The 18,003-nt window shown below is 33.9% G+C and overlaps 1 protein-coding gene across 1 annotated transcript in view; it reads left to right on the top strand.

Moving 5' to 3' along the window:
* The window catches only part of LOC140754663 (facilitated trehalose transporter Tret1), a 28,860-nt gene that overhangs the window by 8,457 nt on the left and 2,400 nt on the right, over window positions 1-18,003 (top strand). Inside the window, exons 2-4 of the mRNA XM_073089687.1 lie at window positions 8,092-8,223; window positions 9,532-9,667; window positions 14,672-14,844. Of these exons, the coding sequence (XP_072945788.1) occupies window positions 8,155-8,223; window positions 9,532-9,667; window positions 14,672-14,844 (378 nt within the window). The 5' untranslated portion in view covers window positions 8,092-8,154. The remainder of the gene's footprint in view (window positions 1-8,091; window positions 8,224-9,531; window positions 9,668-14,671; window positions 14,845-18,003) is intronic.

The following is an 18,003-nucleotide window of genomic DNA, read 5'->3' on the forward strand; positions in this document are numbered from 1 at the left end:
ACATTACTCTCCGCAGTCGGGTGAATAACCTATGGTTTGAATGTTCTTAATATCTAGTACATGTTGGAGTTTTTCATAATACTCTCAAAAGTTTGTGATTTTTACCGAGTGGTACTTAAAAGGTAGTAGAACTCTTCATGTTTAGTTTAAGAAGGTACAAAAATATAAGTATGCATTTCTGTCTCATAACAGTTGTATTGAGTGAGTCTGGTTTGACGGGTGTGGTAAAACAATTATGAGAGGCGATAGAAGCAGGGCCGTTTTAAATAAAGTCGGGGCCCGTGGGGTCATAAAAATTCGGAAAGTTTTTATTAAGGCAAAAGCCCAAATCAATTTAGTTTTAGTAGATACGTGTCTTATACGTGTATATAAGCTTTGAGGGGCTCCCATAACATCGCGGGCCCTGGGTACGGGCTCCCTGTCCCTGTAGTTCCGAGACTAGAATAGGGCTATGGTATCTCCTGCCTGTCGTAAAAGGCGACTAAAAGGCGGCTTCCGGGGTTGCGGGCGGCAAGAGTGGGAGCTCGAACCGTCCAGTAAGTTACCCCGGGAAGGACGGCGGTATGTGTGGTCGCATACTGTCGTGAACACCAGATGGTTTGGGAGGAGCGAAAACTGCTCTCCCAGGGCAGAGCCCAATCGGGGCATCGCGCTTGGAGGACTCCGGTTGTGTCCTGTCGGAGATCCCGGAGTTCTCCAACAAGCGATGAGGACGGCCACCGGGGGGGTTTTTGTGCGGTAAAAATCCCACATAACTCGACGTCGCTCCCACGTCGTCGGGTACCTTTTGAAGGCTCCCTGTGCCCTAAGGGTAAAAACGTAATAGGATACAAGTGTTACATCTTAGTCATCAGAAATAGCAACGCATCTGTGGTCGATCTCAGGTGCGACTCCTATCTAGGATTGATTACAGATGTCCCTGAGCGGCAGTGTTCAGTTACCAACAGGTGGACTGCATACGTTTGCTATCTCAATTACACAAAACTTTTGAGAGGTGATAAGTATGTTTATATTATTCTTATATCTAATATTCTCGTGTCACAATGTTAGTTACCGTACTCCTCCGAAACGGCTTTACCGATTTTCACCAAATTTTATATGCATATTCAGTAGGTCTGAGAATCGGCTACTATCTATTTTTCATACCCCTAAGTGATAAGGCTTGTTCACCCTTAACATTTTTTCATTTATATGGCAACACAACGTTTGCCGGGTCAGCTAGTAATATTTATATTTGAACATGATTTGCGCGGCAAAAAGTAGTAAGGATGATGGCAATAAGATTAGCCTAATTAGTATTAGTACTTATGTGTTTGAACAGCAAAATGTCGTAAGGATTGCTATAAGATTAGCCTTATTAGTTTTAAAACATGTAAAAACCAGCGTATAGAATTAATATGTAAATAACAAAATGATGTACCTATATGTCTTATTTTCGGTGTTGGTTTTTGTTGTAAATAAGTAAATATTATAATCTTTATATCCAAAAAGTATTGTTATAGGTTACTAAACTCTTTGGTAATGTTTTATGATTTATTCTTCTTGTCAAATATTAAGAGAAATAAAGATGTGTCTGAGCTAAGAAAATAAGATTTTATTATTTAAAGTATTTCACGATCCTATATTTTAACATGGTAGCAGAGCGTGGTTAATAAAAATAATTAGAATTTCTAGAAAAACGCAGTGTGATAAAAAGACGCGTGCAAGAAAGAAAATAAATATTTGTTTAAATGCTTGGAAAACATTACTGTCATAAAAATGGCTAAACAAGCGAAGATTGAAGACATTGTGATACCTATTTTTGATGGCGCAAACTATTCAAGCTGGAAATTTAGATTATTAACTTTGTTAGAGTATAAAGAATGCAACGAGGCCGCCATTGTGAAAATGGAAAAAGCCGGCGCAGAATGGAAAAAGAAGGATCTTAAAGCAAGAACGATAATTATGAGTACAATCTCAGACAAGGAATTGGAATACATCACCGATTGCAAAACAGCGTATGAAATGCTAAGTAAGTTCGATAAAATATACCTTACTCAGTCTACAGCCATGCAAATTATTTGCAGAGCGAAAATAGAAGAGATTAAACTAAACAATTATGATACTATAGAAGACTTTTTTGTGGAGTTCGAGAAAACAATAAATGAGTTTAAAACGGCTGGAGGAAAAATAAATGAACCTGAGAAGTTAAGATACCTCTTAAGAGCGCTCCCACCAAGCTATAGTTATATTGGAGACTTTCTCGATGTAATTCCAGAAGAACAAAGGACAGTTGATTATGTATGCTCTAAAATAAAAGAGAAAAATATGTCTACTAGTGACTCAGATAAGAAAAATAATATGAGTACATTTGCAACCAAAACTATGGCTCAATGCTTTGTATGTGGAAAGACCGATCATCTCAAGAAGGACTGTTGGTATGCGCAGAGATATAATCAAGGACAACAAACTGCTAGAGGTCAGCGAGGATCACAGAGAGGTTACAACAGCGGTGGATATTATAGAGGTCATATCCGAGGCAGAGGTCAAAAACATTTTAAGGGTCAAGGTCAGTCCAGTGGTAAATCTTCAAACAACTTTGCAGGGGAGTCATGGACAGCTCAAGTATGTAATTCGGAGATAAATCAGGTAACACAAGAGTATGATAATGATGGTGAAATTAATTGGCTTTTAGATAGCGGGTGTACCGACCATATAATAAAAAATGATACATATTTTTATGATTTTATAGATCTGAAAAGTCCTGTTTATGTAAAACTGCCAGATGGTAACATGTTAAAAGCCACTAAAGTAGGCACTGTTAAAATTTATTTTAAAACCTATTATAATCTAAAGTATGTAGATTTAAAAAATGTTTATTTTGTTGAAGGCATTAAACAAAATTTGTTAAGCTTTTCAAAAATAACTAAGAGTTGCACTATAGTAGCAAAAAATGAAAAAGCAAAAATTTATAATAGTCTCAGAGAATTAATAGTTGTCGCTGATAAAATAAACAATTTGTATTCTATAAAAAGTTTTGTATGCAAAAGAGAAATGTATGCACATTCAATAACTTTAACTCAGAAAGAAAAATGGCATAGGGCACTTGGTCATGTTAATTTTCAGTATTTAAATAAATTGATAAATAATAAATTAGTAGATGGTTTGCCTGATAAAATTGAAAGCAAAGAAATGAAATGTTCAAATTGTATTCAAAGTAAAATGAGTAATGTGCCTTTTGAAAATAATAGAACAAAGACAACTAAAATTTTAGAATTAATTCATACTGATTTAAATGGTCCACATAATACGACTGGTTATGGTGGGGAGAAATATTTTCTTACATTTATCGATGATTATAGTAAATGCACAAGGATATTTTGTATTAAAAGTAAAGCTGAAGTTGCGAGTTGTTTTATAGAATTTATAAATTTATTAGAAAATAAATTCAACCAAAGAATTAAGAAAATTCAGTGTGACAATGGTAGAGAATATTTAAATAAAGAGATTTACAATTTTATAAGGTATAAGGGTATAGAGTTATTACCATGTCCACCCTACGTTCATGAATTAAATGGAGTAGCGGAAAGATATAATAGATCTGCTATGGACATAGCTAGGTGTTTAATGAGAGAAGCTAAAATTCACAGAAGGTATTGGCCTGAATTTATAAAAACAGCAGCATATTTAAAAAATCGTACAATTGCAAATACGGTAGAAAATAAAACACCTTATGAGATATTTTTAAAAATAAAACCAAATGTCGAACATTTAAAAATATATGGAAGTAGAGTTTATGTTAGGGTTCCAGAAGTTTTAAGATAAAGTAAATGGGATGATAAAGCACAAAAGGGTATTTTAGTAGGTTATAATGAAAATAGTTATCGAGTTCTATTAAATAACAAAATAATTAATGCTAGGCATGTACAGGTAATCGAAGAAAATACTGAACTGATTTGCTTAGAAAAACTAGATGATCCAAAAGATAAAGATTTAGAATTAGACCAAACTTTAAAAGAAATAGTAAATGAGGAAAGTGATGAAAAATATGAAGATGCGGAGGAGACTAGTTCTAATAATACCTTGAAGGATGTAGTTGATGATAGTTCAAATGATAATGGAGATAAGAATTTAGTAGAAAAGAGAAAGAGAACTCCAGTTTCTAGATATGGTAATCCAGTTTCACATTTTATATATGTTAACTATATTGATGCCAATGTACCTAATACTTTTGAGGAGGCGATGAACTCCAATGATTATAAACAATGGAAAATAGCAATGGACTCAGAAATAAATAGCATAAATAAAAAGAATACTTGGCAAATTGTTGAAAAACCAAAAGATAAAAAGGTTATAGATGTTAAGTGGGTTTTCAGCAAGAAAAGCAATAATATTTACAAAGCTAGATTAGTTGTCAGAGGATTTCAGCAAAATGATTACATTGATAATGCTTACTCGCCGGTAGGAAAAATGCAAACTTTGAAAATTTTATTGTAACTTTGAAAAAAGCACTCTATGGTCTCAAAGAAAGTCCTAAAGTATGGTACGAGTGTTTTGATACATTTATTAAAACGTTGAATTTTGTTAGAAGTAACTATGATAACTGTTTATATGTTAATAGAGCAAGCAAAGATCCAATATATATATTAATATATGTTGATGATTTTTTAATTAGTTGTAAAAATAAAACTAAAATAGATGAGGTAAAAACTAGTTTAATGAAAAGATTTATTATGAAAGACTTGGGTAAAGTTAAAAGCTATGTTGGAATAGATATTGATTATAGTAAAGATAAAGGTATAATGACTCTAAACCAAACAAAATATATTGAATCTTTGGCTGCAAAATATGATCTGAAAAATACTAAGTTATATGATACTCCAATGGAAACAAATTTAAAACTAGAACAAGCTAGAGAAATAGATGAAACTATTAAGTACAGAAATATAATAGGTGAATTGTTATATATTAGTACAGGCACAAGACCAGATGTAGCGTACAGTGTTAATTATTTGAGTAGATACCAAAGTTGCTATAACGAAACACACTATAAATATGCAATGAGAATATTAAAATACCTTTATAATACTAAGGATCTAAGTTTAACTTATAATGATAATGTGGATACTGAAATATTAGATTGTATGGTAGATTCTGATTTTGCTGGAGATAATGTTGATAGAAAATCTACAACTGGTTTTATTATTAGATTGTATGGAAACTTAATTTATTGGAAATCACGTAAACAAAATACAGTAACTAAATGTTCAACTTTTGCAGAATATACTGCTATGTCAGAAGCAGTAACAGAAGTACTTTTTATTAGAAACTTACTAAGTGAGTCATTTGATGTAAAATTTTGTAATCCAATAAAACTCTATGTAGATAACTCAGGTGCAGTTGCAATAGCTAAGTACGGCAACTTTACAAAGAATTCGAAGCACATCGAAGTGCAGTATCATTATGTAAATGAGAACTATGAAAAGAAAATAATTGATATTGTAAAAATTAATACTAAATTTAATTTGGCAGACATATTAACTAAAAGTTTAAATAAGGCAAGTTTTTTGAAGAACAGGTTAGAGTTAAGATTGATTAAGATATGTTATTAGTATGTAATAGTTATGTTATGAGATTATAAATTTAAGGAGGCGTGTTGTAAATAAGTAAATATTATAATCTTTATATCCAAAAAGTATTGTTATAGGTTACTAAACTCTTTGGTAATGTTTTATGATTTATTCTTCTTGTCAAATATTAAGAGAAATAAAGATGTGTCTGAGCTAAGAAAATAAGATTTTATTATTTAAAGTATTTCACGATTCTATATTTTAACAGTTTTAAATAAATCCTTATTATTTTGACGTATAATGCCCGTACGATGATATTATTTTTCTTTACCATGATTTACTTGGCATCAAAGCGCACGAACACGCAGTTTATTTCGTTCCATCTTAGGATTAGAGTCTGATGTCGGAAACACAATATTATTTTAATCATACTTTTACGTTTTTTACAGGAAATTTAACTTTTTAAGCAAAATATGACAATTTTAGTTGGTTTAATACAATGGATAAGCAAAATATTAATAAGGGTTTAAGTTTGTTCAACTGTGTATGACGGAATATTTTACTCTTTTAAGGAGGAAATAAAACTTTCCTGAACTGTGATGGCTTTTTAAAATATGGTGGTATGCCCCCTGAGAACGTGAGAACTAAGTTGGAATGTCTCATAACGAGTTTGTTCCTTACTTTACCTTACCTTACCCTTTGAACCAGAATATAATAGCGCTTAGCACTGCTGTTTTTAGATTGAAAAAGATAGGCGTGGCGGTGGTGCTTTTTAATCGAATCAAAAAGGGTTCAACCTTTAATGAATGCAGCATTCGTTAATCACGTTTTCGTAGGTTATTTTACTTAAATACCCAAAATATATAAAAATTAAAACCTATTTTTATCTAAGAGAAAAGGTATTTAATCCGGCAGATTATATTCAATTTATATGGTAATTTTATTTGGTGATGTTGAACCAGTTTTGTAAATACTTCTTTCACTGGTCTAAAATCTAGATTCTAGATCTTTCTACATATGACAAATTGAGTGCACTTGAAGAGAAAGTACTTAGACTTGGTATGTGTAAATAAACCAAATCGATATAAACAGTTATTATAAATTGTAATCATGTCCTCCTTTCTACCAAATTGTCTGATCAACTTCGCTACTTATTTCCTGCCTGTAACTGTACGTATGCACTAGCTGTGCCCCGCGATTTCATCCATGATACTTACATATTACCGATTTTTTATAGACTAAACGATTTTAACAAAGTAACATTAAACATCAAACAAACTGATGTGATTGCAACTGACATTAGCGCCAAAAAAATCGGGAGATTTCATATGTTTAATTTTTTTACGGATCCCTAATTATTTTTCTAAAATAAAAGTAGCCTAAGTTATTCCTTATAATATCAGTTATATATCATTGAATGTTCCATTAAAATCGGCTCAGTCGTTTCGGAAATCGGCGTGAACAAACAGATATACAATTTTTTGATATTACTTTTTTGTTTTACTACCGTAGTTTTACTTATACTGGTACTTTATATTTGTGCATTAATTAAAAATCTCTTATTTTGACATTACAAACAGACACCTCAATTTTATATTTTTGATTGATATGTTCCGAGATTCCGTTATGCATTAAACGCAATGCGCAATTTTTAAAGTTTGTTCGAAAATAATGTACTAATTTTTTTTAAGCCTTGATAAGTTTTCAATGTAAAAATATTTCGTATATCCTGTAATTATTGTCTTAATATTATGAATAAAATAAAAATATGTGAATATACGTTAATATTCTTAAAGTAATAATAATTCATTAGATATAATAATACAAAATTTTATTTAAAGTAAGACCTTTCTTATAAAAGCAATCATAAAACAAAACATAGTGTGTAACTAGCATTGGTATTATAATTTTTCACCATACAAATCTTCGGTAACTCATAAAATTCGCAATATTATGCAAGGAGAAAGTGCAGTACAGGTAGCGAGAAAAGGACGCATATATTTTATCTAATAGGACGAAAAAGGACAAAAGATGCTAAGCAGGTTATGGGCGTACTTCTTACTTATTACTTCCTGGTACTTTTATAACCTGTTTCATAACAAAGTGTGATTAGAATTTTAGAAAAACGGTTTGTCTTTCTGTAGTCTTGGTATTAGTAGTATCTATAAATACGCTCATTATTCATAATCGATCTATCCAGTGTTTTGTTTACCAAAGAAAATTCAAATCAAATCAAATCATTTTTTTTAATTCAAAATAGGTTCTTTACAGAGCACTTTTTGAATGTCAATACAACTACCACCACTTCACAAGGTGTTTCGTTATGGAGAAGAAGCGTAAATTTAGTAGGCAAATAGAAACTGTCTTAGATTTTTCGATCTTTGGTTGGTTAAACATTCGATGGATTGAATATTGATAACGGGAGTAAATGATATTCATATAACTAGAAATCTATGTGAAAATAATGTACATAATAAAAAATACAAAGAAATGGTAACCTTCCTTTATTGAATTATTAAAAAAAATATACTTTTTTTTACAGATCGTAAGCAAATAAAGCAGAAATGCATGAACAAATCAGTTGACGGATTTTGAAAAAGTAAGTATGGAGAAGAGTATGGATATGGCGGACGTCAATTACAAGAAACAACGGGTTTCCCCGTTTTTGAGACAGGTTAGTTTTTAAATTTGTACCCAATTAATGTAGTATACTAGCAATCCTAAGCCTATACACAATATTAAGAGATTATTAGTAAATAAAAACAAAAAAGTCATCCTTACTATCCTTACTAATATTATAAATCCGAAAGTAACTCTGTCTGTCTGTTTGTCTGTCTGGTTGTCTCTTCTTCACGCCTAAGCCACTGAACCGATTTTAATGAAACTTTGTACAAAGATAGTCTGAGACCCGAGAAAGGACATAGGATAGTTTTTATCCCGGAAATCCCACGTCAACTAGGGATGGCGATATTAGTTCGATTAATTGGAGAATCGATTTTTTGGACCAAAGAAATCCATTATTTTAATCGATATTAGTAAGGATTGAATCGTAAACTATGCATTTGATCAAGTGATGATCTTTAGTAAGGTTGTTGTCCATGAGCCCACGACGGTTCCAGAGTTGGTACGACTAATTTTCGCCAGATGGCGCCACTGTCTTTCCAATGAAGGTACGAATTTGCAGTTTATGTATGTTAGTTTGTCATATTATTCTCTTATAAACGCGAGCGAAGCCGCGGGCAAAAACTAGTCTTAAATAAAACGTAATCTAGTTTGTTCTGTAAGGAGGCAGTTTTCGACCCTCTCTCCTCTCTAATGATTAGCCTGAACCTCCCTTCCCTTCCTATCTTACGTTATGTTCAAAATTTGCATTTTTCGTGTAGTTACGACTTTAGCAGAGAAATACAAGTCCTAATTTCTCTTAATTTGGCCTTTTTTGCAATTTTACACTGTTTACGGAAAAAATACATTATGACGTGCTTTACTCTTCCCGCTTATGCTAAAGGGGTGAACCCCTGAACCCCTTCAGGACTACTCTACTCTACCCCCTTCCTATACATAAAACGATGACCGCCCTACCTGAGGTTGATCACAGATCTGATGGTGGTAGAACCCTTCGTGGTTCGACTCCGGCGACACCACACCTATTTCGGCCGTATAACAGCAGTGTTAAGCGCTGCTGTGTTCTGATTTGAAGGGTGTGGTAAGGGAGACACTTATCTGAGGCGTTCCAGCTTAGTCCTTAGGGGTAGCGGCGCATCTGTGGCCGACCTCCAGTACGAATATCTAACCCTATCTGAAGTCGATTACAGACGTCCATGAGCGGCAGTAACCACTTACCATCAGGTGGACTGCATGCACGTCTGCTTGTCCATATTATAAAAAAATATATACGCTACTACCTTCTAAACGTAATCTCAATTTCCTCATATTATTAGTCTAAAATCATATATCTTATTTTTAACATATCCTGTAACTCCAGCTTCTAGCAGTTAGCGGCGTGGTGATGTACATGATTGGTACCGGAGCCAACATCGCCTACCCTGGAGTACTGCTGGAGCAGCTCAGGCAACCCGACTCCGCTGTGAAGCTCACCCCGGAACACGAGTCCTGGATTGGTAAACCATATTTTGTACACCTTTTACACTATACAGGATGAATTTTTCAAATAGGCCTTCAGGGCGAAATCCGAAACTACTTATAATTTAGCGAAAATGCTGAAAGCCTTAGACTATCCGTTGCTGGAAAAATATAGGACGTGCTTTTTTTCAAAATGAAATCGTTCGATTCTCGGCTAAGGAAAAAGATTTTTTAAAAAACGAATGATGCAGTTTTAGTGTTCGCTAATCCTTATAGTTTCGAATTTGGCCCTGAATGTGTATTAGAAAAAATCACCCTGTATATCTAGGTAGAAGCACTTTCGGTGGAAGGGTCTGAACGCCGCCTAACGTACATATGAGCGATCTCAGTCTTCATTACACCACTGTTAGAAAATAATGAAAATTATGGTTTTGATTAGCATTTAACAATTCTGTAATTAATAAGTGTTTTTCGTAAGCAAACAAAAATTTGATTACTTTTAGGTTCGCCAATTTATTTTAAGTCCGTATTTTTAGCACAAAAATTGTCAAGAAATATTAATGAATAAAAAATTACATACAAAGAAATAATCATATATTTTTTACATCTCGCAAATAACATACACTTACATACACGTCATGATTGCTGATTGTAAGCAACCAACAATCTGTTACAATCACAATAATGATGGTGGATTGCTTGGAATTTGCGGTGTGAGATGTGGAATTGGAGAATTACGATGGATACTTACAAAATCACACGAAATTCCTAACAATATCTTAAAATATACGCGATTATATAAAATGCAAAGATCGCATAATGGTTTAGAACTGCTTCTCAATCTCAATTAGAAATCAATCGTTACTTCAACGGTGAAGGGAAATAATTTCTTCGTCCCTGGGAGAAGTTTGTGAATTCGTATTTGGCCAGCACGGTAAACTATGCCCTAAACTCTTCTCTCTTTAAGAAGAGACAGGTCTCCTGGGCACAGGTCTAGCAGTGAGATAGAAATAGGGGTTAAAAACACCTCAAAAACACATACAATTAAAATATTAAAAGTCTCATACTTAATGCTTGATATGTAAGATATACATAAATACACTTTTTATCTATCAGAGGTTCAAGAAAATTTCAAAAAAATATTAAAATCTAGCGAATTTGAGAAAACCGTCGCAGAGGAGAGATACCCAGCAAAATGCGAGCTATGAAATGGAGGGAGTTACATACACAATGGGGGAGGTTAAAATTGGGCGGGATAAAATGTACAAAATGTGAGCTGAAAATTAAGGAAATCATCACAAAGGAAGGACGTAGATAACACGTACTTGTAATGATTTGACTGTAAACCAACTAAACAATAATTTATTTGCAAACAATAAACATACCTATACGTATGTGACCGGATACTTGTTTAAATGTAAATAATTAACACATATTTATTAACCAACAAAATTATACATTTTGTTATATATCGTTATAACTTGTAGGTATACCTTAGATGAGTAAAATACATAGATTGATCACTCCTAACAAAATAGTGAAACTAGTACCCTTACCATGTTACGTTTTGACAAATATTACTGTTTTGGTATTTGTTTACGTATTTGCCCATACTATTTCCATTCAGCGCCCCTAGCGGATAACATCAGAACTATAGTGTCAGTAAAGTTATATTAAGTGTCATAAAATGGCGCTTTATGTTTTGTCTCTCTTTTTTGCGAACATGTGAGGCTGACGAAAAGTCACTTGACAACTCATTGTACTGAAGCAAACGGAACACAATAATGCATTTAGTAAACGTAACGTAAAATTGTGGAATGATTTGAAAACTCATGGTAAGGGTACAGTTTTAAGAATTGAAATTGTTGCGTAAATAAAGTTTTGCCACGTCTACATTCTAAAATAAATGACCATAAAGTGTTTGAAATACTTTTTTATTTATTGCCTAAATTCCGTAGTATTCGTTATTTTTATATGTAAATTTTCTTTAAAACGTTTTTTATTTGTCAATAATTCAAAATATAAATGATTAATCATCCTTTTGTGTGTTCATTCAATTTCAAGGCGGTGAAGTATCTTTCTATTTTTGTTATCAAAGGTATATACGAAGTCTTTGTATGTAGGATATTATTATCTTGCCTTGAAGTTACAAATGATTTAGCTGTCGAGTCTCATCAACCTAACAATCTAGATTCTAGACTATTATTAGCGTGTAATAATTATCTAGAATGTTATATTTCTTGTTAATATGAGGAAACGAGTTATAAATATTATTATCATTAAAGTAGTGATCGTATATGAATGCGAAATTTGTATTTCTGTACGAAGTATTAGTCATTTCTAATCCACCCTTATAATATTATTCTAAGTGCATATAACTATAGGGTTGGGGATTTTCTTATAAAATTCTCGTGTCACAATGTTAGTTACCGTACTCCTCCGAAACGGCTTTACCGATTTTTTTATTTATATGGCAACACAACGTTTGCTGGGTCAGTTAGTTATGTATAATTAAGTCTAAATATTGTCTAAATAATATTGTAACTGTGAATTTGAGTTCGTTTGTTAGTTACATTTTCCCGATTTAACTACATAAACGATTGTCATAAAATTTTGGACACACGTCAGGGGTTCAGAAAAAAAAGGACAAGGACAAAGGATACCTTTTATCCTGAAAAAAGGTACTGTTCTCGAGGTAAAGATAAAAACTCTGACCGCGAAGTATGCCGCGTCTAAAAGTAAATTTTATATAATACTACCTGACCCGGCAAACGTTGTGTTGCCATATAAATAAAAAAATATTAAGGGAGATCAACCCTTATCACTTAGGAGTATGAAAAATAGATAGTAGCCGATTCTCAGACCTACTGAATATGCATATAAATTTGGTGAAAATCGGTAAAGCCGTTCCGGAGGAGTACGGTAACTAACATTGTGACACGAGAATTTTATATATAAGATGTTAGTGTGCCTTTAATACATCAATAAACCCTTGAAAGGTAGAACCCTTTTGTATCGACTCCGGCAACATCATCGCCACACCTATTTCTATCTAATAACAGCAGTGTTAAGCGCTGCTGTGTTCCGGTTCAAAGGGTGACATACTTTTCCGAGACGTTCCAACTTAGTCCTCAGATTAAGTAAAACAGACTAAATATGGATTATTATGTACACAAAATTATACTTAGGCTGCCCCTAGTCCTACAATAACATTGTACAATGCTTTTTATTGTACAATAAGATTGAAAAGCGCTCTGACTCCAAACGAGCAATGTATTGCATAATAATACGGTCTGCACAATGTTTTCGTGTTCACTCGAAGAGAATAGTTCTCTCCATAACCAAACATTCAAAAAGTGCTCTGTAAGGAACCTATTTTTAATAAAAAAAAAAATGATTTTATTTGATTTCATTTGAGTAAAAATATTGCGCAATACTGACCCTACACGATGCAATAAAAACATGGTGCAATGAAAATTAAACTCGTTCAAACTTTCGTTCAATCTTTGCGCAATTTTCAATATTAACCCTAAACGGTCAATAATATTGCACAATTCGCAATATTGCACAATATAATTAATCAAATCTTAAGATGATATCGCATGATCAAATAGTTTTTGAGATATCATACACTTTGTTCGACATTAATTTTCATCATCATCATCATCAAGACCCATACTGTCCCACTGCTGGGTACGGGTCTCCTCTCAGCATGAGAAAGATTAGTCCACCGCGCTGGGCAAGTGCGTATTGGTAGACTTCACATACCTTTAAGATTTTTTTTATATATCTCAGGTATGCAGGTTTCCTCACGATGTTTTCCTTCATTGTTTAAGCAAATGATAATTAAATTCTAATACGCACATAAATTTGAAAATCAGAGGTGCGTGCCTGGCGTGCCTGGGATTTGAACCACGGACCCCGCTATCGTTTCTTAACCACTAAGCTATCACTGCTTTACATTAATTTTAGTTAGTTAGAAGTAGACGAAACTTATTTTTTGTCGATAATCATTCATTTTAATTTAGTAATGGATTCGTCTTAGAGCATCCATCAACTGTTGTTTAAGATGTGCGAAATGTCAAGGTTTTCAAATGTTTTTTTGTTAGTCGTCAACAGGTTTTGTATTTATTCAGCCATTGTATTTTTTATGAATGACATCAAAATTAGCATAATTTGGTTTTCGTGTTTTTAATACTTAACATGTCTTTTTATATTTTTTGTTGACAACTTAAATATATAAAAGGTTTTATGGAGGTACCGTTAAAGTATTTTTATACAACTGAGAACCATAGCGGTCTAACGCGCAAAAAGTTCCAAATTCGATTCTCGGTCAAGTAACTTCTAATTAATCTATTTATTATATGCTGAGTATCTCTGAACTTGTCTGTATTCATATTTATAATAGAAAAGCAATGCCTCTTCAGTCGATAACATTAGTCATAGGCAACCCATTACTGTCCCACTGCTGGTCTCCTCTCAGAATGAGAAGGATTAGGCCATAGTCCACCGCGCTGGCCAATTGCGTATTGGTAGACTTTACATACATCTGAGATTTTTTTAAGGTCTCTCAGTTATGCAGGTTTTCTTACGATGTTTTCCTTCACAGTTTATGCAAGTGATAATTAATTTCTAACACGCGCATAACTTCGAAAAGTAAGAGATGTGTAGGATTTGAACTTCGGACCGATCGAGAGGCCGAATTACAACCACTAGGCTGTCACGACTTGCTTGAGAAAAACATTGCCTGACCCTGAATAGAATCCGACACTTACCGCGTGATACCAGTATATTAACTAAAATATTTTTGAATTACCTCCCAATCCTCATAAATTAATTCCTGTCCCAATGCAAGGCATAGATCTCTTCTTAAAGTTAGATAAATAATTTCTAATTCAAAACTTAAAAAAATCAAATGCTTAGGATTCGTACCCTGAACCTTCAGTATAAGAAGACGAACATTGCACTTCTACGCTACGAAATATCAAACCTCTACTTAAATGACTTAAATATCGCTTTAATTTCCAAAAATTGTTTTCCAGCGTCTGTCCTGGGCCTGGCGCTGATCTCCGGGATCATCGTGGCGCCCTTCAGCCTGCAGCGGCTGGGCAGGAAGCTCACCAACCAGCTGAGCACTCTCCCCGCGATGGGCGGCTGGGCGTTACTGGTGACAGCCAAGGGTCCCACTGCGTTGCTCATCAGCAGGTTTCTACAAGTGAGTAACAGGAATACTATTTTTGTCGGGAAGATTTTATACTGGAGTATTTTAGATCCCTGTTCTATTTTCTTGTTCTCGAGGTCTACCTACATTCATTAAATAATAAATCAAATCAAATCAAAATCATTTTTTTTTTAAATTCAAAATAGGGTCTTTACAGATCACTTTTTGAATGTCAATACTACCACCACTTCACAAGGCGTTTCGTTATGGAGAAGAAGCTACGAAAGAAAGTCCATTACACACATCTTTAATTTTTTTTTTTTTTAAATGTTAAACTTAACCTAATGGTACACGTGGAGTTGGAACTACTTCAGACCACACAGTTTTGTCAGTCAAATAATCACTTAGGTTATAGTACGTTTATTTACATAGCGTTTGTTTAACGACATGTTTGAACTTTTTTTCTGCGAGTAGCGTTACCACATTTATCCCTTACCACACTCTTCAAATCAGAACACAGCGCTTAACACTGCTGTTATAACGCAGATATAGATGAAGCCTCCGTGGTGGAACCATGAGCTCTACCACCTAAATTTTATTTGTTCATCTATGAAATTATTTGACCTAATGGTACGAACCAATAGCCACACATCAATATCTAAATATTTCCGTACTTGCACAAACAATTGCCTCAATTGGCAGTCATGTGAGTTTCTTTGGGGTCATCTCGTGACCACATGTGCCAATATCGATGGACAGTTAACCTTAATAAAACAAACTTTACTAGAATTTGATGACTCGTTTGCTGATACCGCCATATTTTTACGTAATGTATTCTAGATAGATAGATAGATTATTTATTTCAAGATCTTAAGAAACAACAACAAATTATAACACACTAGCTGACCCGGCAAACTTTGTACCGCCTCAAAATCTATTTATCAAATATACGTATTTCATATAAAATATAGCCTATGTTACTCGTGGATAATGTAGCTTTCGAATGGTGAAAGAATTTTTAAAATCGGTCCAGTAGTTTTTGAGCATATTCATTACAATCAAACAAACAAAGTTTTCCTCTTTATAATATTAGTGTAGATAATAAACAGTGAAATCCAAAAATACACAATCTATAATAAAAAATATTCTGGTCTGAAGAACAAGTTATCCTTTTTCAACTAATGCACGTCATTAAAAATCTATCCACCTTTATTGACGATTCTAGTAGGCTGACATTTTCAAATTTCGATCATTGGTAGACAAACCATTGGATTTTATTCACCAGCAACCTATTATTGTCCCACTGCTGGGCACGGGTCTCCTCTCAGAATGAGATTAGGCCATAGTCCACCGCGCTGGCCAAGTGCGTATTGGTAGACTTCACATACCTTTGAGATATATTTTTTATAAATCTCTCAGGTATGCAGGTTTCCTCACGATGTTTTCCTTCACCGTTTTAGCAAGTGATAATTAATTTCTATTAGGCGCATAATTTAGAAAAATCAGAGGTGCGTGCCTGGTGCGAGGTGCCTGGGATTTGAACTTCGGACCCCTCGATCGAGAGGCCGAGTTTCTTAAGCACTAGCTGTCACTGCTATTGATATGCTATTGAATTTTATTAATTACTAGCAAATCTGGGATATCGACTTCGGGTAGGCCTTCTATTAGAGACTATAACTGTAAGAGTTGTATTGTTGGTAGAGTTTCTGGTTGTTGTTATAAAGTTGTTGGTAAGAATAGGAGACAGTAACCACTCAGAATAAATACGAGTCTCTCAGAATAATCTACTCAGAATAAATAGAAATTATTCGTCAATTAAGGATTCTTCATTGCCTCAGAACCAAGATGACAGATGACCAAGGATGGAGTCGTTGACTTCACTCATCTTTGTCACAGCTTCTAGGGAATTTCCAGCAAAATTTAAATTTACTTAATCTTTTAAAAGACGCATAATGTGTCTCAAATCAGATGTCGGCAGGTACCTCATTTTTAGGAATTTGAATGCGAATTTTATTTGAAAAAGATATCAGGTTCAATTTCATCCTAAGGAACCAAAAGAATTATATAAACCAATCAATCTGAATGACTCAATTGATTTAGAATAGTATCTTTATAAATAGAAGGCGCCACTGTTTAATTGAACAATTTAAAGTGATCAATTCATCGATTCAACTCGTGCAGTGAGAATCTCGTATTTGTATTCTCTTGCTAGCGTTTATTTTCAAAACATTCTGAACAATAACTATTCAGTATTCCGTTTAACATAAGGGAACGTATCCATACTATGTGACCCGTTTTTATAATTTTTAAGCCCCTTGGTGACCACCCGCATTTGCTAAGACAATACGTAATATTTCAGAAGTATGATTTAAATATTTATATAAAACAGAAATTCTATATATATATAAACTCCTTTGCAAAAAAAACGGGCACCTTACACACACACTTTACCTTAGCTTTTCTATGGGTAAATATTATTATATTTTTAGTATGTCATTAGCTTGGATGACTAGAAATTTCTTATTATCAATGAGAATCTAGTTTTTTAACACTTTTATCCTGGTATCGGTGTTTTAGTCAATGTAAACAGAGAGCCGTGTTAAAATGGACATTTTTATGGGTATAATGAAATTAAGACTACGAGTATTTTTATGGTATTTTAATAAAAGAGACATTAAAAAATAAAAATTAATAACGAGTATGACCTCCTCTTGCAGCGATTACGGCATGTAATCGTCTTGGCATGCTTCCCACCAGGCTTTTGATGGTGTCCTGTGGAATGTGTTCCCACTCAGTCGAGATTACACGTTTAAGCTCTCTGATGTTTTGTGGAGGTGGTTGGACAGATCGTACTCGCCTTTTTAGGAGGTCCCAAACATGCTCAATGGGGTTAAGGTCGGGGCTCCGCGCTGGCCAATCCAAACGACGAATACCGACCTCTTGCATATAAGCATCTACGTCGCCAGAACGGTGGGCCCGAGCATTATCGTCCATGTAAATGGCATCTTCACCAATTACAGTCAGTGCGGGTTGTGCATTTTGAGAAAGGATTTCTGTTATGTACCTATGCGCATTTAGTGAGCCATTTTCTATGAATACTATCTCGGTACGATAGTTGGAAGTTACGCCCGCCCAAAACATAACGGACCCTCCACCATAAGGGGTGATTTCTTCAAAACACACATCGGCATAGCGTTCCCCTGGTCTTCGTAA

This window comes from Epargyreus clarus, unplaced genomic scaffold, assembly GCF_041222505.1.
Source record: "Epargyreus clarus isolate Ecla_fem2 unplaced genomic scaffold, WU_Ecla_fem_2.2 ptg000031l, whole genome shotgun sequence".
Classification (NCBI taxonomy): domain Eukaryota; kingdom Metazoa; phylum Arthropoda; class Insecta; order Lepidoptera; family Hesperiidae; genus Epargyreus; species Epargyreus clarus.